Below are 26,202 nucleotides of genomic sequence, written 5' to 3'. Positions count from 1 at the left end.
AGAACAGTGCAAATTTATGTTCTGAAGCACTGACTGGCCACAATATTAAAAACGCATGTTTACTTGCTAATATGATCATGATCGTTACCAGATGTGCTAACATGACACCATCCCAGCCTCTTTCATTGACAACAACACTTTTAAAACAGATTAGGAAGGAGATATTAGAGAAAGGGTCTAGAGAAAGAACCACACGTAACCCTAACGGTGTATTTTGGAAGTTAACTAACTCTCCATCAGTCCTTCAGAACAACCACCCTTCGGTCCAGATCAATACATTCCTATGGTGCCTCAGCAGCAAACAGTATTTTTATTTTTTTAAAGATTTTATTTATTTGACAGAGACAGACACAGTGAGAGAGGGAACACAAGCAGGAGGACTGGGAGAGGGAGAAGCAGGCTTCCCACAGAGCAGGGAGCCCAGTGCAGGGATCGATCCCAGGATGCTGGGATCATGACAAGCCTAAGGCAGACGCTTAACGACGGAGCCACCCAGGAGCCCTGCAAACGGTACTTTCTAAAACTGAATAGAAACAACACACAAAAAAACAGTATTCTAAAAATTCCTGTGTCTGGAGAATAGCATTGGATGTGCTTGGAACCGCTGTTCCTTGACACTCTGGGAGTCAGGTGACAAAGATCCTGAGCTCATTCTTGCCAACACTCTAGAACAAGGGCAGCAAGGGGAGCCGAGGGCTCCAGGGGCGAGGGAGCGCAGCAAGGGGACGTGGAGGCAGAGCACACGGGCACCTGAACCATTCACGGGCTTGGAAATGCGGAAAGCAACCGAGGACGTACTAAACAGTACGCATTTTCAGACTGATGGCTTCCCACTCCAGCTTCCACTGCCCAACCTCAGGGACTGCACGTGGAAACACATGGAAACACACCCATGACCGAAGTGCTAGCTACACATGGACGTCTGGAGCATGGCCACATAATTATGTCCTTATAATTATTATTTGGAACGATGCTGCCTTAGGTTTCACAGGACTGGTATCAATCTGTTTTCATTAGAATTATCCCCAATCAATAGCATCCCTACTTAAAATTACAAACAGTGAATTTCTCATAAAACTCACTTTGTGCCCAATTCCCATACCCCTTGATTCTGCAGCAGTGACTGCCTTCCTCGCAAGCTCTCCACCTCCTCCCTTCCCTGACTCTTCAGCAACCCAGAAAACTGGAAGAAAGCAGACCAGTCAAGGAGCAGCGGGAGCTGTGGGCAAAGGGCAACCTGGCCGGGCCTGCCTCCTGCTGCACGGGGCTATGCTACTTGTTTCCCAGTCTCCCCTCCGGCAGGGCTGAAGTCCTCCTGGGCCCTGACCACACCAGGCTCCACGCTGAACTGCCCCACGCCCTGCGCCCAGTGGGCTTGCCCCGGCCACCTACCTCACTCCCAACCGCCCGCAGAGCAAATGCTAGAATCAGATGAAATGTAATTTCCTGCATCCGTCCCACCAGCTGTGGACATTTCTTTCTTTCCCTGCGCCTTCCCAATCCATTTGAAGCACGTGTTATTTTGATCTTTTTCACCCTAAAGACGATGCGCATTGGCACAGAGTGATGTTCCATAAATGTTTACTCGATATTATTTTAAAATCCTCCAAGGCACCTCACCAGCCACTTACGCGCCAGGAATTTGCTGCGGTGTTAATAGGTCGTGCCATTCTACTCTTCACTACTTTTTTTTTTAGATTTTATCTATGTATTTGACAGAGACAGACAGCGAGAGAGGGAGCACAAGCAGGGGGAGTGGCAGAGGGGTTAGCAGGCCTCCCGCGGAGCAGCGAGCCCGACACGGAGGCTCGATCCCAGGACCCTGGCATCATGACCGGAGCCGAAGGCAGAGACCAACCCACTGAGGCACCCCGGCGCCCCTTCTTCACTCCCCCGCACTTTTGTTCCGTCTACTCAAAATGTCCGAATCAGCCTTGTGCTCCCTCCTCACCCTCTAAGACCCAACTCGAACATAAGCTCTGGAGCGAGCCTTTCCTGCTGCTCCCAAGCACTCCCCGTGGACGGCTGTCCTTGCTCTCACTCCTCAGCGTGTCCCTCTTCCTGGCCATCTCTCCTCCTCAGAGCACAAGACCGCAAGGCTCCTGCACCACCTGGTCGCTAGGTCTGCGCTGACAGGAAAGTCTCAAGAATGTGCCACCAGGAAACAAACGAGTCCCTGAATCAGTGACTTGGTGTGCGTCGCATCCACATTTCCAACACCGCCTATACTCAGTCTTCGACAAATCAAAGACCAAACCCTCTGGAAAGTAAAGGGCTTTCGGAAACACATGGGCAGGAAGTCGGAAGGAGAAAACACGTTAACCCCCCCCCACCCCCAAATCGTAGGACAGACAAAGGAAACCCAGAACACTGGCTCCTCACCCCCCACCCCCCCGTATTCCACTGTACGGATCGGGACAGCTGAAGAGCCCTAAGTTTCCACAACTGGATTTTAAAATCACCACAAAACCTTCTAAAATAAAAAAATAAAGCAAAAATGACTTAAGTCACTGAGACAGAATTTTTCACTGGAAAAGATCTTAGAGAGGCCAGTGTGTTCCAGCACCACCGCCACGACACAGCAACGCGCTCTATTTCGTTACAGGCTGAGCATACATACGGCCTTGAAATAAACCTATGCCTCACTCTTCCATGACACAAATTCCAGAGAACACCACTATAACGCAGCGACTAGGGTGCGGTGGTGGCAAAGCCTCACCTCACTGTGAGGAGACCCTGGACGCAGCCTCCTGTCTCTCCTCCACTGTCCTAACCTTACCACAAGACTCTCCTGGATTTACAAGAGCTCACCGTGAAACACCTCAGAATCGAATCTGAGAAAAAATGCTTTTTAGTTTACTATCATAACTAAGATATTTATTAGATGTTCAGATGACAGAGGGATTTGTATATAAAGTACATAAAACAATGTTCATTCACTAAATGGTATTTCAAGGACCTGAGCACAGAGGAATAAACTAACAATGTTAATTTTGTATTCCTGACAGGAAGAGAGACAGTAATCACTATGTGGCATTTCAAATTTTCAAAGTAAAGGCAAACATATAACATAAAACAGAAAGCTTTAAAATATTATATAGATAAAATACGTAATATGCCCTTTACAATGAGTATTTGAATGCTAATTTAAATTTTTCACAAAACTGAGAGATGCTGCATTTTATGCTGTTACAAGCATAATTCATGCCACAACCTAAAACAAACTCTTTCTATCTATATCTCTTTAGCCAAAACAACCAGCCAAACCAAATGCTTATTTTATTTGGATACATCTGTAGATATGATGGGTGTAATTAATTGTTCAGCTAAAAATGCAATTCCAGGGTGCTTTTAATGATTTAGGTACACACAGCTTTAGTTCTCAGAGCAGACTAAAAATAGTGATTTTAATTTATTCCTGCTGCCTACAATTACCCACAACCATGTATTTTTAAATATTTCCAGCCTATAAAAATTACTAATTTTTGCCACTTGTGTTTATCTGCATTTAGACTTTGATTTGGATAAATTAAGCTCTCAAGTGTTCCTTGCTTTATGAAACTCTGCATGTTGTACACTTCAACACAAATAAATGACTTGTACCATTAGAGGTTTAAATAATGTAATGTATTTCATGCTCAGCCTGAAGCTGGATTCCGATGAAGTTGCTAATGCACGTAATGATTAAGTGTAACTCAAATACTAACTGTGTTGTTGAAAACATGACAGGCAATAATTTGGTCTATTATATTCTGCCATTTAATTGCCTAGTACAGACATTCTCTGACACATTATGAAGCAATGATTTACAATTATTCAAGCTGCAAAGGTCAGAAAGTGACATTATAATCATCTACATAGAGATCCCTTCTAATGCACAAAAACTAGGTAATGCCACACACACACACAGTTTCACTGCATTAGTAACTTTCTATTTAAGGTCTCTCAAACTGAATAAGAATAAACAGCTCATAAGCACATTAATACAAAACAGAAAATGTCTAGAATCTTTCCATGAACCTGGAGGTGACGGACTTGAAAAAAATGCCCTTATTCTCTCCTGATTAGGTAAGTTCCACTTGACTACTTAACGGCACACACTAGACTCAAGACCAGACACAGGGAAGTCAATCAGAAAGAGAACACGATCCCCAGAGCAGGCATCCGGCATCTCTGTGAAGAGGCCTGCGGCACTCAGCCAGCACTAACCAGGCTTCCGCAGATCACAGGCAACTTACTAGTTTGCTACTAACTCACTCTCTCTCTCTTTTTTTTAGTAACTGGTTATTAAAAAAAAACACAGTAACCTAAGCTCATCAGTGTTTACCCCTCTTGTCCTAATGAGGAGACAGTAATATCTTCATCTATCTATGCACCTAATTCTATTATACCATGTTCAATTTGTAATAACCCAAGTGCAATAAATTATCAACATATAAAGAACAATGAAGAGTAATAAAATTATTTAAAACAATGCTTTAATGTGAGGAAAGTGAAACAGAGAAAAAGAGATACAAAAACAGACTGAATACCACAATGTTAAAGGAAAATACCATGCAAGCAAGTTTTTAAAGCAGAAAACAGAAGTGGCTGGGGCTGGAAGGAGGTAAATCACCATTATTACATTCTGATAGAAACAACCTAGAGAGAAAAAAATAAGACAAATTAAAGTAACCAAAATAACAGATATTGCAAAAAGCAGAGAATTTTTTTTTTTAAAGGGGAGAGTTAAAAGAAAGGAAACAGTGGCCTACCATTACCACCGCATAATCTGAGTCCATCACTAAAAACACATCTGTACAATGGGGACAGTAAACAGGAGACCAACAATTTCATGACACCAGGAGAGCAACAAAAAAAGTGAAAGCTAATGAAGGTGTAGCACAGCACTGCCTCAACACTATTTATTACTGACAGTATTACATACACTGTTACACGTATGTACACACAGACACAGAGAGAATGGAATTTAAATAGATCTAACAAAATGTGGTGTGGGTAAGCCACTGAGATTTCAAGTCTTTTTTTTAGTAGCCAAAGGGAGAGATCATTGCTTCAATAAAAAGCTATGTTTGACCTATTTTCAAGCATATGTTTCCAACAAAATTAACTTCTGTATCGAGGTGCTTTCTGTTATTTCGTATTCTCGCCCCAATCACCCCATGTCAGACCCACAGCACATGCTCACATGAACTGCCCATTAAGTGCTCACTATACATATACCTATATACTGTGTAAAATTCCTCCTGAAATCACATTCGAGTGTAAGAAAAACACTACGAAACCGTACTCTTCAAAAACTGCTCCTCCTAAAAGTGAAAGTAAAATCAAAGGTTTTTAAAATGAAGTTACCAATTACAGGTTCTTAACACAAGAATTGCAAAGCAACACACTTCCACAATTTTTACTGCAACATGAGCACATACAGCATGGGCAAACGTGAGAGAAAGCCTGAATTCTGAGCCCCAGCAACCTGACAGGAATTAGACACCTGGCACGTTCAGCTGCTTTACAAACTAACTTAAATCCATGACATACTGCAGCTAGGATTTGCTGATGGAGAGGATGAACCTTCGAGCTCCATTTTAAGATAAAAGAAAATCAGCGTGGGTCCCAACAATGAAGTAAAAGTTTAAATGGCAGTCTTTGTTAGGGGAGCAGCTAACACACAACTCAAACTCAGCCTTAGTAAAATATCTGAGGTACATATTTGATGAGCATCTACAAACTTCTTATATAAAGATTGGAAAAACAAGTCAATTACAAGTAATCTAACTATTAATACAGGGCTCAAGCCAACAAAACATACTGTCATTTTCATCTATTTCACTATAAAATATGAGGTGTTTTTGTTTTTTTTTCCAAAAAAAGCAGGAGGCTACTAACACAAGATAATACAACAGATAACACAACAGCATGAACAATAATTTCATGTTTAAAATGTGCCTGTTCTGTTATTTCTGTACATTATTATCTAACCAGAACTCTCTGAAGAACAGTTTATCTCTTACAACTCAGGTAACGAAAGGGGCAGATATGAAGGTCCTGACTACTGCGGGAAGAAAAACACAGTGCAGGACCTTCTGTTTGTGACAAAATTATAGAGTTAATGTCCCTGAAAGATCATGTCACCTTTTAAAGCATGGTTTTTTTAAAAGGTAAAATTTATAGCAATGAAAGCTAATGAAGAAATGCAGCATGAGCTGCTTATGCTCAGGAACTAATAGGTCCACTGAGCATTTCTGGGATTATTTAGCCATCAATGATAATGAATTGACATTGTCACTAACGCTAATGCACCAGTGCTCTCCACCGCCAGCAACCTGAGAGCCAATTCTCAGTTCTCGCTTTCCTCCAGGCTTCTCATGTTAGCTTTTCACCTACATATTGTCCTACCCCTTCAAAAGACATGAAACACAGATGCCCTATGATGCTTTTCCTTTACCATTAAAGGGCTCTAACTCACTATTGCTCTGTTTCAACCCCAGAGACCAAAAGGCCTTCTTCGATTTACTGCAATTCTTCAGAACTTTTAGCTTCACTGAGAAAATATCTACCCTATGAAAATCTTCATCACATCACTTTTAAATCAAATTTCACTTAAAAAAATTAAGAGAACTATCACTTCAAAGTCAAGTAAAATTCAGTGACCATCATCATGCTAAAAGATACAATTTTGAAATCTAGATTGTTTTCTCTACACACACAGGCGCGCACATGTGCACGCACAGAGCTCTCGGACAGCAGTATGAAACTCAATACATCTCTCTGTATTTATAATTCTTTATCTTGGGAATCAAACATGTAACCCACTGGTATAACACTTCAGTGCTGGGGTCAAGCGGTGAGCTAAGCCATGTGTGCACTATTTAAATTGGACAATCAAAGCCAATCGATCATGTATTGTTTTTGATGCCAACTATGCCAGCAACTGCTCTCTGATAAAGTTTCTTCTCCTCCTTCCCCAGACTCAGTAACCCTAATTAAAAAAAAAAAAAAAAAAAAAGGACAGAAATAGATTTCTAATAATAGAGCGCGCAAGAGCTGCTTAATTATTTTGAAGAAATGAGGAAGAAACTGCTGACTGCCTCCTAACAGCAAATGTCCACTGGAGTCTGGCCCTCCTCTTTCCTATAACTCATATGGTAAAAAAACAATAAATGAGGTATCTTTTAAAATTCCAAGACCTAGAGCAATTAAAATGAACCATTTGGCACTCGACCCTTGCAGCTAAAATCAGTAGCAACAAAACTCATTCTCCCACTGATCTTCAGGGGGCTTTAGGGCAAAGGTTCATCTTCATTTACTTTAGCTGCAAGTCACTGAACCATCAATTCTGCCAATGAATAAATCTCAGACCATGGTTAATAAAACTGCTTGCAAAGTTATTCGTAAAACTATCTTAAGGGTCAAAAAAATGAAATGCACCAACAAAAGACAGAAGCTGTTTTTTACTTAAAAGATATTTACTCGGTAGTACCAACCACAAGAACCTTCCCCTGAAGAAGGAAACCTACCATAACACATGCACACTGCATAATTGAACTGAACCTGCAGTATTTCGGGAATCAGCTGTAAGAACTGCAGGCTTCCCAGGTTCCACACAGAGTGTTTTCATATGATGCACTTATTCATTAATTTCTCTAGATTAATGGAATTAAAATATATTTTTAATCAGAGGTAGGGTATTAAAATCCAGCTCTGAATGTCCTATGATATACCATAGATGTCGTGGCATTTTAAAACCTTTTAAACATTTCTGCTAAATTAATTAGTTGTGCATTAAGGCATCTCAGTGCTTCCTATTAAACGCAACACATCTGAGTGACAGTTTTAATACTGTGAATGGTTCTTTAGAGGAAGAGCCGTTAAGTTAAAATGGAAAACAACTTTTGAAATAAAGTTACACAAAAACAAACATTATACACCGTTTATCTAAGCTTCACCCCATAACAATCAGTAACCAGCTGTCCGAAATTAAATCTTTTTCTGCCTTTCTCCTAATGGAGTATGTCCGGTCTTCCAAAGAGCCATTAATTTGACTAAAATTAAAGCAGTAGAGCAAAAGAAAAAAAAAAAAAAAAAAAACCACATACATACAGATACACTCCTAAAGCTGTATTATGTGTTTTTTTTTTTTATGTCTTTAAATGGAATTTACAGTTCTCCCTGGCAATGTGAATGAACATCCTATAATTTAGTCAATTTACAGATTACAGGTTCAAATTGACCTTGTAGCCCATAAAATTGCTCATCTTCAGTAGAGGATTAGAAGTGGGAGAAGAATGTCATAACTGTATTTAAGGAATTTACCATAACAATGGAAAGGAGGGTACGCATGCATAATTTTAGCCACTCTTACTCATATCAGTTTTGAATTCTGAAACAATGGCCGGCCTGCACATGCCTCCTGGCTCACCGCGGTGGAGATGGTCTCCATTGACTCACCCGCAGACGTGACACTTGTATTCCCTCATCCCAAGGTGCCTTTTGACATGGTTTCTGGCATCGCCAAGCTGAGCTGTTGCAAAATGGCATATCTTGCACTTGAATGGTTTTGATCCTAAGTAAATTTAACATAAAATATGATTTGAATTTGAATAATACCTTACTGATAGTTTAAAAAGAGGCCTAGATCTTAAATCACACTTTTCATCTGTTTAGAAATTTCTGGCCCCAAAATGGAATACCTGCACTCCTTCCTAACTGGAATAGACCCACATTCCATAATAATTCCACCAAGAAAACTTCAATGTTTCAGTCAGTGTTCCTAACTTATTCAATAACATTTCTAAGATTCAAAGTCAAAAGTGATACAGTCAAGCAGTACTAAGTAGGTAAGGAGAGCCAAATAATTTTAAATTTTTCTAACAATTTGCAAAAATATTCAACTTCTAAAATGGATTATAAAAACAAATGCATACGGAGTAGATGATATTTTATAAAGTATATTTATCATCAAATAAATTTCTCAGAGGCCACCTCTGTTCCTCATATTTCTGCAGCTTTGAATTTACTCACATTAAGAATGGCATTTCAGATTTTTTTCTGACATTTATCCCAAATGATTCACTACATTACTATTTTAATAGCACACAATGTAAGAATATATAGTGGATAAGTTATTTGCTTTTATGATCATTTTATAGTCAGAAATCTGTGATGATTCTGCAAACCAGCAGTACTGACGTTTTATTTATTGATTTCAAGAACAAATATATCAATATAAGAAGCACAGTACCACAATTTTTTTTTTAATTTCACAAAGATTAACCCACACTCAAATATGAGAAAACAAAATCATTTCAACAAGGACAAACCTAGTACCAGGAATACAGACTGTACCTGGGACACAGTTACTAACAGGTGACCCTAACCCACATTAATGAGAAACAACTCTCCTGGAAGAACAACATGCATATACTGCTTTTCAATTTTCTAACCACTGAGTCCCTAAATAAATAAATCAAAATCATAAAAACCAGTCCAATATGTCTCCAGATCTTTCGTACCATGTTTAGTACCTATTTGGTGAAATACCTCTTCTGATATAGTTAGACAGAATGTGATATATGTGAACTTCAATAAATATACAAAAAGAGCTCAAATAAAAAAAATTGCAATAAATCATATTTGATCAATGAACCTTTGTGCAGTGCCCTTGAAAAAAAATAATCCTCCAAGAATACTTTGTTGAAATTGAAGCACTCAGTAAAAAATTTTAGAGTCTTAAATTTCAATTTAATTCCCAAAAGCTGACAAAAAAAGTGAAGCATTTAATTTTAATCTTCTAACAGAAATAAAAAAGTCAACAGTACTAAGCACGGGCAGACAAGGTTGAATATTTCACAGTTCAATGACAATGAAGCCAGATCTCTTAATACTTCCATTTCTACTGTTAGAAGTAGATGTAAAATATATTTAGCACCTGAATGGTTATATCTAGTCAGCTTTATATGTTTAAATGTCAAAAGCAGGTTGAGACTGCAGCTTACAGCAATCACATTCTATCAATCACATTAGAAACTACAGTTTATTTAAATGATTCTGATAAAACTAAGCCTATCACTACCTGGAAACATTTCCTCTCCACACAGAATTCTATTCTATAAAGGGACACAAAAAAGAGAAGAGTGAGAAGAACCAATTTACCTACACTTTAAATTGAAATGCATCCAAGGTAATAAGGCATTTAGGAAATTACTAATTAACAATAACATCAGGACTCCAACCAAATACAATAAAGCTCTCAACATTTGCAAAATGTTTTGGTGAAAGCCTTTCAAATCTGTGGATCTAGGTTTCCTCACGCTGCCCCTGCACTGCACTGTGAGGAGTCCCTCCTATGGGACAAAGGTGCTACAGGGGCTGGGTACAGACCTTTCAAGTTACTCTACATGGCTCCTTAGTGGACAGCTTGCATTCCTCACTGCTAGTGTGCTGACAACACATAAATGAGTTATTCTGTTGACTGCTTTCGTGCAGAAATCACGGAGCTCCTGACTATTTCTCACATATTAGAAGAGACCGTGTTAACATCTTTCTGTGCCAGAAAAATTCCAGGGAAGTGGAGAGAATAACTTTTCTGCCCAAGGAAAAAGAAAGATCCTCTTTCTATTCATGTTCCCAGTTTAAAGTCTGCGAGGCACATCCCAAAATGAATCCAGGCATACTGTTTATAAGGCGAAAATCCTAAAGCCACATATTTCTAAATTTTTCTTGCAAGGGTTATCATGATTATTATAAACTGTCAATACGATTCTGAATAGTTCCATTCGTAGGAACAGCATTATCCTCAGTAGGTTTTCTTCTTTAAACTGGCCTCTGAGGATTTCTGAAAGGGAAAAAAAAGAAAAGAGACTCTCCAGCTTTCTGGCATCTTACAATTTTACCAAAAGAATTCCCAAGATTTTTAAAACTAAATCTTCACCAAGAACTACAACAGCCGTTCGTCACCATCACTCACAGTTAACTGCTGGGCATACATGGATGTGAGATGGACTTTTAAAACATGATACTCAGACTTCACATCTTAAAGAATGTATGGAGCCCATCACCTCCTGCCGCGCCACCAAGCCTCAAGGCTACAGCCCCCCGCAGACACTCAACTCTTGGCTGCATCCTTCGCTCCCGCCTTCACTGCGCCTGGGCCGCAGAGATGAAGAGGGACCCGAGCGCAGCCCAGCCTCTCGCTGGGCTTGGAGTCAACGCACCAACTGTCCTCACCATCTCTTCACCAGAGGATTCAGCTTCTAAACTATCAGATACATACGAAGCCAAACACTACCCACCCTCACGTGAGACCTTCTCAGTGAAATCACACAACTCCCTATCTCCTTGCGTCTGAACCTTTCCAAACAACACAAGTGACCGCGTGTGCTCAGAGCATCAAATGAAGGGCTTCCGACAGTCTTCCTGTTTAATGACCTCTGCCAGCCACGTCCTATGAAAGGGAAGCTCTACCCAACAGAGTAACACAGGAGAGAAAGTGAACAGCTGTTACTGCGTTCCTAACGTAAGGGGAAAGGCCACGCGGCCCTTTCTGGTCATGCTGATGACTTCATAGAAGCAAAGGCACAGAAACTCTTGGGTGCTTTTCTCCTACAATTCTTAATAACCAAAACTCATTTACTTCTTTGAATGCTGTTTTTATCGTGCTAAGGATGGGAAAAAAAGGTGACATAAAATAGAGAGTAAATCACAAAATATGAAAACAGGAATTAGAAGAGTAAGTCCTTTTCCAGTTAATCATCAATAACAGTCCCTGCATTACTACTTCATGGGCATAACCAAATTATCAGAAAAGCAATTCATTTTAAGATGCCCCAAGGAAGGAAAAAACAAAACAAAACAAAACAAAACCCTGGGTTAAAACCAGGAAAGCAACATCCCCCAGAAAGTGGCTTACAAAACTGCAAGGGTAGATTGGCCTCGTGTCCTGAGGAGCAAGGCTCTTTGTGGTGCTTTGGGGACACAATAAAAATGTACTTGCTGATAAGCCCAACAGAAGATGCTAAAAAGTATGCTAACTTTTACTAAATGTTACAATCAATGATGTAACTTATATAAGTAGGGTTACTTTGTCACATATTGATAGTTACCTCACTTTCACATCCACATTAACTTGATTTTAAATGCAATTAATACATATAGTCAAGGAAGACTAATGGACTACATTCCGCACTTAACCTAGTGGACGTTTTCAAATGGCACAAGTGACCAGTGCAAACCTATTTTGCATTGTAAACGACTAAATAAATCTTAATGGATTAAGAATGATCAGCTATCAACACACAAGGGAAATTAAGTGCTGAAATGCCTACATTGATTATTTTAAATTATTAGCCTTACTCTGTTCTTGAATTTGTATGCTTTTAGTGAGCTTTAACACATTTACAAGACTTATTGACTATAATTACAAGAGAATTCAAGTAATGGACACATCAATTATAAGCAACATGTCTTGACCAGACAGTTGCATAAAGAATTCTAAAAAGAGGTCCATTAGCATCTTCCTCTTAGTTTTATTCGTTTTTATCTGCCTTTAGAGGGCATATTAAGAAAGTACATACCTTCTACACACGTGAACAAGCCTGATTTCTAAAAGCCAGAAAACTCCCTAAAGTGAGCAACACAGTACCGACAGAGGTATTAATAATGCCAAGAAATCCGTATTTGGATTTATTTCCCAACAATAGCTTCACTGTTTGAAGAGCTGGGGCCAAGAGTACAATGTTTGTATTTACCTAGATTAATCTTATGCAGGTTGCCCTCGTATTTTCTTCAAAGAAAAACTTTTATCTATCTTTAATCTCCCTAAACTAGTCATGTTTCATACTCTTTTGTCTTCCTCCTTGTAACCAAGCACTAAGTTTCAAAAACTGCATGAATTTAAAGTATAGCTTTAATAATAAGCCATTATTTAAAAGTACAGTAAAATAAACCTTACAGTTTTAATGAAAATATGTTCATTGAAATGTGAATTTATTATTCAAATCCACTCATAAATTCAACCATGGAGACAGAACTTGTCTAAGCAGAGCACAATGATTTAGAAAAGCTGTCTATTTAAAATAAAGAATGTATGGCAGGTTTATAGAAACAGTGCAGTGAATTTTTACATAAATTTAGAACAGTGGCTTTTGCATTTTCCACAAAAAAAAAGTTTAAAAAAAATTTCCACCCCAAATTAAACATTAAAATGGAACACTACATTTGACAGAGCACAGAAACTAAATCAGGTGCTGCCTTCGTGAAAACCAAATCCCTAGGACATATTAACTTTGAAAAGTGTTCACTAATCTTGATCCCTTAAAGTAGAATCTCGGTGCCTGGGAGTTACACTTTTCGATATAAACCATCTGCCAATGAATAATTTTAAATCCCTAAAATTCTAAGAAAATTTTTATTATTTCATTCCTCAAAAGCCAATTAATATGTCCTCGGAAACCCACAGAGCCACTTAACAGCTACCTTGGAAAACCAAACAATCAGTACTCAGAAGCAACTGGAAAGCTGTTAAGAGACAGGACTTCAGCAAAGGCATCTGAGGGGCAAGGCTTTTTGACAAAATGAAAAATGTGTCAAAAAACGTGCCCTAGAATCATTAAGCCTTAATCAGCTTCAGAAACATTCAGTGTCAACACTGACTTATGGCACATGTTGGGAGTGCCACCCGGCAGGGCCACGTGAGCCAGGGGGCGGGCCACCAAGCAAATGCAGCACGGACTCCCTATCTGGACGGGACAAACAGACCATGCTGCCCTTCGTCTGCGCCTGACGGGCCCACGCAGGTCCACGGAGGGGTACGTACCTGTGTGGGTGCGGATGTGTGCCAGGAATGCCATCGAGTTGCTACTCCGACACAGCTTCCCGCAGTACTTGCAAACGTTTCCCTGATTTTCTTCTCTCTCGCGGTTGATTTGCTCAGTGTCTTCCACTATGTACTTGTTCACCTCCCGGAGCAGTTCTTCATGCTGCCCTTTAATATGCAGAAATAAATTCTGTTCTGAATCAAAGGGTTCCGTACACTTGACACATTTAAAAGTCGCCCCTCCCTCCGGAAGCTCCTCTACACTGGCCTGCTCGTTTCTCATGTGGCCTGCACTGGCCAGATGCTGATGGAGGTTGCTCTCAGTGTAGAACGACTTTCCACACAGTAAACAATGGAAGTGTTTCTCTTTTGTAGGGTGTTTCATGGCTATGTGAACATTCAGTCCACTCAAACCATCTGCTAAGAAGCCACAATCATCGCAACGAATTCGTGTGGATTCACCAAAGGAACCACCTTCAGATTTCTTCTTTTTCACGCCTTGAGCACAGTCTTTAAAGGGCAACTCACTAATCCTTACACCTGTTGTGACCAGACCCTCTTCCGACGGGTCGCACAACTCTCCATCTTCAGGGTTCTTGATCCTTATTATGGAAGAATCAAACCGGCCAAAACTATACATGGCCTGTCCTTTGTCATCAATACTGATTATAGTCTCATAAATGTCATTACTTCCAACTGCGCTATCAGAAGCTGGGCCATCCTCTTCCAAAATAATTTTAGTTTCCTGTTGGGAATTCAACAGGATCTCCTTGTTCTCCAGAACGGGGTCTTCTCGAGTATCTTTCAAATCCTCTGAACTCTGCACACTCCCAACTTCATTCTGACCATCGCTCTCCAGGTTCAGCTCCTGCCTTGCCCTTGTCATCACAGCAGGGATGGTGCCTTCGGCCAGATGCCCTCCCCCGAGACCTCCAGGACATCTAGGTTTGCTAGGGGCATAATCTATATTCTCCCCTGCCTGGCCGACATCGCTCTTACTGCGGGTGCTCCCATCGCCAGGCTCATCCAGCGTGCTGTGGGCTCTCTCTACCACCTCATAATCCAAAGCTGAGCTTCCTGAATTTTCATTCTGAAATCTGCTTGGGGAACCACAATTAGAGGAAATATTAAGGGGCACCATCTCCTCGGGTTTCAGAGCTTTATCCTTGGCCAGAGTCTGTTGGAAAGTTTCACAAAAGGAATGGTCTTCACTGAGATTAGATTCTTCTTCAGTCTCAATCTCCACGGAGGTGGGAGCACGGAGGACCTTAGACACATCTAAATTAGTGTCCTCATCCAAAACACAACAATCAGCAGTACTTTTAGATTTCAGAACTTCTTCAGATGGCTCGTCTGAAATTATCTGATATTCTTCAGAATTGTGTTGATGTTGCTCTTCGGGGATAATGATGTTTTTGGACACTTCTGTGTCAGAAGAGGTCAGGTAAGACTGCCTTTTCATCTTGTGTTTTTCTGTGGCTGCATGCCTAGTCATCTCTCGACGAGTCACAGCGTAGTAATCGCAGGCCATGCAATAAAAAGCAAATTCTTTTGTATGTTTCCGTTTTACGTGGAGTTCTAGAGAAGCAGAAGAGTGAGCATTAAACTCACAGTGTACGCACTTGTTATCACTCGTACCCGTCACGTCTCTCTGGGAGCAAGCATCTGCCTGCTGGAGAGGGTCCTCTGGTTCTAGAGACATTTGTTCCTTTTTATCAGAAAGGTGACTGTGGACTTCCCCATCTGTAGAATGAAATACATTTTCAACTTCGACTTCAGCTGGATTTCCGTGCTCTAGCACTGGCTCTTCTGAAGTGGAGGTATCTGATTCAGCTGACCTATGAGCAAGTTCATCTGAACCTGCTGAAATGGCATTCTTCCTACAGGCTTCAAGGTTACCCGCTTCGGGGCCAACAACGATATCTGAACTCTGCTTGCCATTTGCTTCTATTTCTACACGTCCTTTATGCTTCTTAGTGGCACAATGGCGCTCCATATCTCCCTTGGTTACAGTATAATACTTACACACTTTGCATAAATAACTATACTGGTGACTGTGTTTTCGTCGAATGTGAACGGTCAGGTTTGTAATACTAGAGGCCAAGAGACCACAGTGAGAGCATGTCCGCGAGATGTTACCTTTGGGTCTCCCTCTCTTTGGAGTAGAGGTCAAAGCTACCTCACCCTCTTTGGTCGTTACACCAGGCTGTGGCATTTCCTTGGTAGTCAGTAGGCTCTTTTCCAGATAGGAATGCTCCTGCAACCGCACACCTTCTACGTGGCCTTCGATCCTTCCATTTCCGGAAACATGAAACTCATCTTTTTTGTCATTTGCCCCTATACACACCCTTTCAATACATTCTTCAAAACTTAAGCCAATGTTGTTTTTCTTGGCGTTTTCCAGATGCTTGCTTCTCTTGATGTGCTTCTCCATTCCCTCCTTGCTGAGTGAGTAAAGATTGCATGCTTTACAAAGAAAGTGATAGTCCTGGCCATGCCGGAGCTTGATGTGTCTTGTGAGAACAGTGGAAGACCGCGTTTTATAAAAACACTTCTTACACTGAAACTGAGGCTTACTGGAGTGCCTCACTTCGTGCCCATGGCTTGCCCTGGACTTAGAAGGTTCTTCCTGAGCTACAGACTCAGTCATAGGACCTTCTGTATCTTCTGATTCCAAAGTACTTAAGGATAAAGTCTGTAAAGCCAAATCACTGTTAAATGACTGGGAAGTCTTTGGTTGAACCAACAAACGAATATGCTTCTCGGTTTTTTTGTGTTCTTCCATGTCTTTCTCAGACAAGAAGAGACTGCAAGGAGTGCAAAAACAACCCATATTGTGCTTTTCCTTCATGTGGTCTCTAAGATTTAGTTCATTCTCAGAAATAAACGAACAGCACTGACACCTGAGGCCAGCGGTAGTGTGCTGATGCTGGCGGTTGTGCAAATGCTTATCAGGGTCCCCCCTCGACGTGCTGGAAAAACCACATGCCTGGCAGCAAAGCCTCGCCTCTCCCACAGGGCCCCTCTCCCCATGGCTCCCCACGCCTGTCCTATTTGGCGCTCCATGACCACAGTCTGTACGAGCACATATCTGGTGATCAGCAGCCAGCCTCGCTGTTGCAGAGCCGCCGGAGCACACGACAGGGGAGCTCCCTTTGTCCCGCATCAGGCCCGGGGTTTCCGAGGAAGTCACACGCAGACTGCGCACACTGCCGCCTGCTTCTCCATGTTTGGCCACACCGTCCGTCTCACTTGTCTTCACCTGCGTCCTAAAGTGTTTCATATACAACCTCGGGGGGTCATTAGTTGCTCTTTTACTCATTCCTAAAAGATTAAGCCTTTTCTTGGCCTGGCCTTTTAAGGTAAACGTGCCAGCGCGTCGTCGGAAGCCACCGCCCAGCAGGAGGACGCTGCGCTCGGGCCTTGGTCTCGGGCTGGCACAGACGCCGTGCGCTGCCTGGAGGCTACTTCTGGTGGATTCCAACTTGTTGAAGAGACCCCCTGGGCTTACCAACGCTCCTATCTTTTTGCTTTTACTCTGGTTCTCAGGGTTTCGAGCTATGCCCACGGAAGTTACGTTTTCTTCGACCACCTCGACTCTTTCGGACGGAGCGCTGCGGGCCGGCGTCATCTCCACGAGCAGCTCGCCGCCCCCGCTCTGCCTGGACGCGCCTCCCGGGGCGTCGTGGAGTTTGCTTCCCGCGTTGCGGGCGCCGCGGGGATCACTCGTCCTCGCCGTGGGTTTAGCAGGTCTGGGTTTTCCGCGGACGTTTTTCGATCCCAGCGTACACGGCTTCTTGGGAAAGGGCTGCTTGGTGAGGATCTGCACAAATCCTCCGCGGGCTGCGAGATTCTGGCGCCGGAGGTGCGTCTTGCCGAGGTAGTGCGCGTTCAGCAGGTTCTCCTGCGCGCACTGGAAGCCGCACAGCTCGCACGAGAAGACCGGCCGCGGCCCCGCCGTCGGGCCCGCGTGCACGCGCAGCGCGGCGCCGCTCTCCGGCGCGTGGCCGCAGCGGCAGCTCGCGGGGCCGGCCGCCTGCTGCGTGGGGCCGTCGGCGCGCGGCTCCTCGTCCGAGCGGCAGGAGAGCGGGTGACCGCAATCGCCGCACTGGGGGCCCGGCGGCACGTGTCCGGCGGCACGACCCCCACTGGTCTCCGTCCGGGGGAGAGGAGAGCCTCCTCCCGCGCCAGGGGAGGCCGCGTCCTGAGCAGACTCGCCGTCGGGGTCTGTCTTCGCAGGCACCGCAGCACGAGGGCTGGAACCGCAAGGAGCGGAGAAGGCCCCGGGAGGACGAGGGCGGCCGGCCGGGCCCCCCCTGCGGAGCGCCTCCTTCGCCGAATCGCCGGGTGGGGCAGGCACTTCCGGGGTGGGGCCCTCGGAAGTCTCTGGGCCGGGAGCGCGCGGCTCGGGGGCGCGCGGCTCGGGAGCGCGCGGCTCGGGGCACTCGGGGGCCCGGGCGCCCGCGGAGAGCCGCAGCCGCTTGGACGCGCGCTGGTCCCCGTCCGCCGCCGCGGGGACCGGGACGCGCGGGAAGCCTCTCTTGCTGGAGGGAGGCTCTGCGGCGCGCGCTGCGCCGTCACACACGGGCCCGCCGGCTCCCGGGCGCGGTGAGGACCTCGTGGCGGCCGCGCCTCTGCTGTTCTCGTCGTCCTCGCTCTCCGGCTTCTTCTCCGCGTCCATGGCCGCCGACGTGCTGAGGCGACCGCGGCCCGGCGCGGCTCACGGGCGCTCGCCACCTGCGCAGAAAACAGACAGCGGGTCAGGCCGCGCCCGGACACAGCGCCGCGCCCGGACGCCAGCCGGGGCCGCGCGAGGGCCCGTGGCCGCCGGGGCCGCCCTGCGCACCGAGCGCCACGCGGAAAGGCCTCCGTCAGAGCCGCGGCGGGGCCGCGCCCGAAGAGGCCTCGCCGGCCGCGCCCCGCCCAAGCCCCGCCGCCCGCCGCCCGCTGCCCGCCGCGACGCCGACGGGGAAGCCGAACCGGGTCGGTGAAGCGGACGCAACACCCGCTGCGGCACAGGCCGGGCCGCGGGCCCCTCGGCAGTGGCAGCCCGAGTGCGGGGCCGGCAGGCTGGAGCGCCGCGTCCTCCCTGCCCTGCGGCGCCGCGCCCGGCCCGGCCTCGCGCCCTCGCGCCGGTTCCCGCCGCCGCCGAGCCTCCTCCCGTCCCTCCGCGGCCGCTTCCCGCCGGCGGCCCGCGGCACGGCCGAGACACCGCGGGGTTACCGAGGCAAACGCGGGGGCGGGCGCGGAAGTTCACTGAATAAAATGCTGTAACATCAGTAATGATGATTGTATTTTTCCTTATGCTATTTAGTTCAATTACAACGTATCGTTTTCCATTTGCTTTACACCAGGACTGGAATTTTTAGCCAAATGCCACTGGACTTCGTGTGAATAAAAATCATCCAATATTATGGCCTCAAAGCTAATGATAACTATTTTATCTATTTACTTTTTTCATAACAACAAACCCAATAATGGCTGTTGCTCTGACACTGCTTAAAGCAGAGAACAAAATATATTTATGTGATACCAAATGCATGAGCAACAGAAGAAAAAGGGAATAAACTGGGCTTTAGCAAAATTAAAAATTTCAAATGACTCTGTGCTTCAACGGCCACAATCAAGAAAGTGAAAAAACAATCCACAAAGCAGGAAAAACATGTTGCAATCATCTACCCAACACTGGGCTTAATCTAGAACATACAGAGAACTCTTACGACGCAATGATAAAAAGATGAACCAATTTCTAAATGAGCAAAGGGGCTCACTATGCATTTCTCCAGAGAAGATACACAAACAGCCAAAAAGCACATGAAACATACTCTATCAGTACTCGTTAGAGAAATGCAAATCAAAACCATAATGCAATACCATTTCATAATCATTAGGATGGCTAGAATCAACACGTCAGACAGTAACAAGTGTCGGTGAGGATGTGAAGACATCAGACCAATCACACAAAGGCTCCTAGGGGATGTAAAACGGGGACACCACTTTGGAAAAGAGTCTGGCGGTTCCTCAAATGACTAAGCATGAAGCCACCATACGGCCCATGAGTTCTGCTCCAGGTATATGGACAAGAGAAGTGAAAATATGTGTCCTTGTGAAACCTTGTACACAAATGTTTACAGCAGTATTAGTCTTAATAGCCAGGGGAGTGGAAACACCCCAAATGTTTATCGATGGATTAACAGAAAAACTGAATGAGGTACATCCATACCCACACGATGGAATATTCAGCCACATGAAGGAATGGCATTGACATATGCCACAGTATGTGTGAACCTTGGAAATGCTAAGTGAAAGAAGCCAGCTACAAAAGACCACACAGCATAGGATTACTTTCACTGGAAATGTCCAAAATAGGTATATCTATAGCTATAGAAAGCAGGCCAGTGGGTCCTTAGGGCTGGGGGAGGAGAGCAAGACAGGGGGTGAAAGCTACAGATCACAGGGTTTCTTTCTGAGGTGATGAACGTGTTCTAAAATTTCCTATGGTAATGGTTGCACATGTCCATGAACATACTTAAATCCATTAAACTGTAGTTCAAATGGTATCTCAATAAAGTTGCTTTAAAATACACAAATTGTCATATATAACCTACAACACAAAAGCATCTTCTATTTGTTAACTGTCTTACAAGAAGAGTGCACCATTCTTGTAAAAGAGTAAAAAAAGATAAATGTACATAGTTTTATTACACTTACAAGATGTTTACCATTTCTCAAGATGTGATCCAGAAAATATAAATTAAGTAAGAAGTTAATAGATGTTTGGGCAGGAAAGATAAACCTCTGGTCAAATACATTTAAGCAACTCTGGTTTGAACCAAAGTTTCTTTACCATAGGATGTTTCAGCACATAAGCATTTCCCAAACCAATTTCATTATAGAACTCATTAGTTATAAAGAATCAAAAGACCAGTCATTCCAAAGGACCCTTTAGAAAATGCTCCTTTAAATAAAGCATTAGTTCTGCTATTCAACATTCGTAACTAAAGCATAAACGGGGGGCAGGGGAGGGGAATGAATCATGCATCTGTCCCCAAAACGTCATGAAGTCCATACCATAAGCCAAGTATTCTTGGTTGTAGATACTGGAATTACGGCAAATAACAACACAAAATCTCTGCCTTACATTATAAACAGTAGAACAATTTTTTTTTAGTAGAAATATTGCCCAGTCCAGAACATCTATTTCTAGTCAAGAAGAGCCAAGGAACTGTATTTACTCTTGCACATGAAAACAACTAAAAAAGGAAAACAAAACAAAACAAAAAACAGGCAAAATCTATGAAAGAACAGTGTAACACTTCGGACAGCAGAAACTACACTATAGTGATCAGAGATGAGCTACAAAAGAAAAGGAGTCCCAGTTTATAGCCCGGAGAAAAGGACCCAGGCCACAGCACAGCGATGGGGATCCCAGACAGAGCCCAGGAATCTTCCAATAGAGTTGAAGGGCAGCTAGAATCTGTTGGGCAGTCAGAAAGAGGAGAAACACCAGAAAGAGAAGTCCAGAGACCTACACGGGGTCCCTCATGGGTGTCCCTATCAAGATAGATATCATGCCATCTTCCCAAAAAATTGTCTCCTGCCCCTCACACTCACTCCTGGTAACTTCCCCTCTCTTCCTAAGGAAACCACTGCCCAGTCTTCTGCAACGAATTGAGTCTCACCTGTCCCAGAAGTTCACAGAAACGGAATCAGACAATAGGCCTTTTGCGGGGAGAGGGTCTGCCTTCTTTGGCTCAACACAGTGTCTCTTGCATATATGAAGAGTACGCACATCCCACCCCCAGTGAGAGCATGTCCCGTTGTACAGGTACAACACAATTCCGTGGACGGACCCTTCTTTGGCTCTTAGGACAAAGCCACCATGAATATTCTCAGACAAGTATTTTTATGAACATATATGTTCATTCCTTTTGTGTAAATACCTCGGGGTAGTAAGGCTGGACTACAGGAACAAATGTGTACACTAATCCTCTGAGAAATTGACTGAGCTTCTTACACAGCGACCAGCAATGTCAAGCATTTTGACTGATGCACACATTTTCACCAATATTTGATGCTGCCAGTCTTTTCAATTTATGTCATCCTGGTTGTGTGTATGGCTCTCATCTGCACTTCGCTGATGACTGCTGATGGTCCTGAATACTTTGCTGTGTGCTTTATGAGATGTTCACTAGCCTTCTGCCCACATCTTATACAGGTCGTCTCTTTTGTTACTGAACCAGGAGTTGCTTATGTGTTCTGAATATAAATCACTTGTCAGATACAGGTTTCACAAATATTTTCTCTTTTTATTTTGCTAAAATGTTGATGCAATCAGTGTTTTTCCTATTGTGGTTATTTGTATGCCTGGTGTATTTCCTGTCCCTCCATGCTAGAATATAAGGGCATGGTTTCTTTTATCCACCCTTACATCCAAAGAGCCTAGAACAATTCCAAGCACATATAAGGTACTAGAATAAACAAATACCTCACTGTGATGTAATAAATGTCTCTTCTCCAAGTTTTTTTTTTTAAGACTTTATTTATTTGACAGAGAGAGATCACAAGTAGGCAGAGGCACGCGGGGGGGTAGGGGGAGAAGCAGGCTCCCCGCTGAGCAAAGAGCCCAATGTGGGGGTCGATTCCAGGACCCTGGGATCATGACCTGAGCCAAAGGCAGAGGCTTTAACTCACTGAGCCGCCCAGGCACCCCATCTTCTCCAAGTATTTATAGGTAAAATGAAAAATGTCTGAGACATACTTCAAAGCAGTCCAGCAGAGGGGCACAGTGAAGGCTATGTGCTGATAATGATTAATGCTGACAGACAGTTACATGGAAATTCAATGTATATTAAATTTAATCAATATACATTTTATATTGATTTTTATATTGATATCAATATTTTGAAATTGAATATTGAATATTGAAATCAATGTATGAATATTGAAATCAATATTTTATATTGATTTATATTTACATATATTTTTATATATTTATATATAAATTTCAATTTATATTGAATATAATCCTACCAACTTGTGTATATATCTGTATATGTACATGTTTGAAAATGTCCCTAACATAACCTATGTTTAACATTTTTTAGTGTTTTCTCTAAAATGGTGTGAGTTTTCTTCCTTTCAATGAGGAGTCCAACCACCTCTTTCCCTTCCAACATGGCTCAGACACACAACCATACTGCCTTCACTGTGGACACTAGCAGGAGCTTCACCTATGAAGCGTAGTTTGTACGTATAGAACAAACGCTGACTTAGGGGGACTCACACACGTACACCTCTGCAGTGTGAATGTTCTAATGATGGAACAACACATGACTCCATTTTTTCAGACAGAAGAGTGACGGCTGCATTAATACACACACACAGAATAATAAAACCCTTTATTATCTTCTATATAATGTCTCCAAAAATTTTAAAACAAAAGGAGAAAATATTTCTACACTTGTTATCGCCCAACTGATTTTTTAAAGTGATGAAATAATTCAACATCTCATTTTACTGAGAAAGAATACTGCACACTCAACAAACATACACTGAGGGCCAACCGCAAGAGGGGCACTAACGTGCTGCCCGTGCGTTCTTTGCCCTCACCAGGCTCTTGTTCTATCAGGAGCCATGTGACATCCATGCAAAAGTACTGTAATACAAGGCCAGGTGTACATGTGTGTGACAGGAACTAGGATCTACAGCTATGTAAATGAGCAAGGAATCATACTACCAAGCAGAATATTTGGCCAAAATGGCAGAAATATCATTTGAGCTAAACCTTGAGGAAACTAAAACTGCTTTTTCCTTTCTGTGACAGAGCAGACAGGAACAAACAACTCAAGTAGAAGGAAGGGACTAGACAAAGCCACACAACACTAACAATGCAAGTACACAAGACTGTCGTCCACAGTCCGGACAGCTACCGTGCTGGTCTTCTACTACACAGCAACTGCAAACAGAAGCAGAGTGTCAACCAAGACCACATCACACAAGGCTTTGAATTGAAAGTTGAAATGTACTCAGTAGTGCCAATGAGGAATCACCAAACACGATGCTGATTAATTTTTTATTTTGATTTTGATTATAATTAATTTTGATTTTGATTATGATTAAATTTTCAGTATGCAGGACGTATCACATGTAGAGAAACTGCAGAAAGAATGCCTTCTAGTAGTTTTAAGTTACAAGGCCCAGAACTAGAAGGATGTCAGTAAGGAGGAGTGTAAGATGATTTCATAAATATCTTAGGGTGATCTAGAGAAGATTAAACAGAAATGAGAACATTTATGCTAATATAAATTAAACGGAAGAGTCTTCAACAGAAAGATTATCAGAACAAGCACCAAACTGCCAACGGAGATGCGGGAGAGAATCCAAAGCTCCCTCAGCTAGGACTGTTTAAGCGCTCCTTTTTCTGGACGCAAATTTCATTCATTCACTCAACAAACACTGACTGAAAGCCAACCAGAAAGCACCTTAAATTTTCTCAGAAACAAAGCAAATGGACAGTTAGGGGACTCACTGCCAATCCTTAGAGTAAGTAAATCATAATCTCTGTTTCTTCTCAAAGTACTGGTACCAGTCGAGAAAGAAAATGAGTCTCAGGGAAGATTTCAAGATTCAGAAGACCTAGGAGGTGTCTACACTAAAGTAACGGGTATATTATTAACCCAATCTTCTTAAAGCGTCTGATTCCTATACGAATCCATCAATCACCATTCAACACACATCCTCACTGTGCCACAACGATCCTCTAATACACAACTCCATTTATAGTATGCACTCATCCAAATTCCCAGAAAGTTGTTCCTTGACTTAAAACGACAGAGGGCCGCCTGGGTGGCTCAGTGGGTTAAGCCTCTGCCTTCGGCTTAGGTCATGATCTCAGGGTCCTGGGATCAAGCCCCGCGTTGGGCTCTCTGCTCAACAGGGAGCCTGCTTCCCCCCTCTCTCTCTGCCTGCTACTCTGCCTGCTTATGATCTCTCTCTGTGTGTCAAATAAATAAATAAAATCTTAAAAAAAAAAAAAAAAAGACAAAGAAACAAGTAAGCTGCATGTAACTTTATCATTTTCAAGTTCACCTATAAAGTATTAACTCACCAAGACTCTGTCATGAAATAAAGTTCCTGTTCTAACTGAAATAATTTCTGCTACAGTTTAAAATTCTTTAAAAAGTTGCAAGAAGAATTCAAAACACTCATATGCTTTTTTTTTTTTTAAACACTCATCAACTTCTTAAGAAGGAAATACAACAGATCCATAGCAGCCTTCTGATGACACCTGGTGGCCGGTGCTCACAAGAAGTTTCTTCCAGCATTTTAGATAAAGAACTTCAGAACCCACTCAACCATTTCACATGCTACCTTGGCTCTGGGAGGGCGCATGAAGTCTCTCCCTGCACCCTCCTCCCTTCGGCCCAAGTTCATCTTCACGTCTCTCTTCGCCCCTTTTCCCTTTTCTGACGTGTACGTGTGCAGCGAGCTTGAGCCCAGGCTCACGCGTGCTCACTTTCTCTCTTACACGCTCACACACACTCTCTCACTGGTGTGACAAAGCCACCCACACTAGAAACCACCTCTCCCGGCCTGCGGCCCATGGCATCTCACCCTTCAACCCTCCTGCCCTCACCCCAGCTGGGGGCACAAGCGGCGTGAAGTGAGCATGCGCTGGCACCAGGCCAACGGGAAAACCAGAGCAGAGGACACGCGTATGCAGCCTGGCAGGTGCACACACACACACACACACACACACATCTAAAAACCCCCAATGGTCTTTTGTCCCTTCCCTTTAGGAGTTCAGAAAAGGATGAACTCCAGAAGTCATCAAGATGTGACAGTAAGAATTCCCTCCTCCCAGAAGGACAGGGTAAGACAGGTCCAACTTCCCGACAAGCCTGTTACGAGCTGCGAAGGTAACGGACGAGTGAAACAGGAACACAGAGAAACCAGCGACTACTCGGATTTCATCCAGCTGCCACTTCCAGCTAGCCCTCCCATCACACCACGACCTCGCCGGACAGAGTACCACCGAACCTCCACCCGGAGCTGCAATCTGTTACACAGACCACGGAACACCTGCATCTGATCCCACAAGAAAAAAGATCACTTTTCTATGAAAATGCTTGCAAGCTGAGTGAACTCTTGATGACAGAGTATAATTTAACACGCTAGAAACCACTGACCCGGTAACACCAGAGACGACGTGACCACCAGGGACAGATGTGTACGCAGCTGTGGTTGATGCACCATCCGACCAGTGCAGGAACACTTCAGTCCAGTAAAACTCACATCTTCCTTGTCCACAGAACGGGCCACAGTGCATTCCTAAGCAGTTTGCAGGCACGTTCACTTCCTCACCCAGGGAAAGGCCTGTGGTAGTT

General features: G+C 43.5%; 1 protein-coding gene across 2 annotated transcripts in view; it reads right to left on the bottom strand.

The window, feature by feature from the left end:
• Positions 1–26,202, bottom strand: part of ZNF407 (zinc finger protein 407) — a 426,160-nt gene that overhangs the window by 380,645 nt on the left and 19,313 nt on the right. For both annotated transcript variants that reach the window (XM_045085228.1, XM_045085229.1), the window contains exons 2-3: positions 13,814–18,550; positions 8,449–8,563 (exon numbers count right to left, since the gene is read on the bottom strand). In XM_045085228.1, the coding sequence (XP_044941163.1) occupies positions 8,449–8,563; positions 13,814–18,494 (4,796 nt within the window). In that variant the 5' untranslated portion in view covers positions 18,495–18,550. The remainder of the gene's footprint in view (positions 1–8,448; positions 8,564–13,813; positions 18,551–26,202) is intronic.

Source organism: Mustela putorius, unplaced genomic scaffold (assembly GCF_011764305.1).
Source record: "Mustela putorius furo isolate JIRA1106 unplaced genomic scaffold, ASM1176430v1.1 tig00000835_pilon_pilon_pilon, whole genome shotgun sequence".
Classification (NCBI taxonomy): domain Eukaryota; kingdom Metazoa; phylum Chordata; class Mammalia; order Carnivora; family Mustelidae; genus Mustela; species Mustela putorius.
Note: the sequence above shows the minus strand (reverse complement) of the source record. Positions and strands in the feature narration are given on the sequence as shown.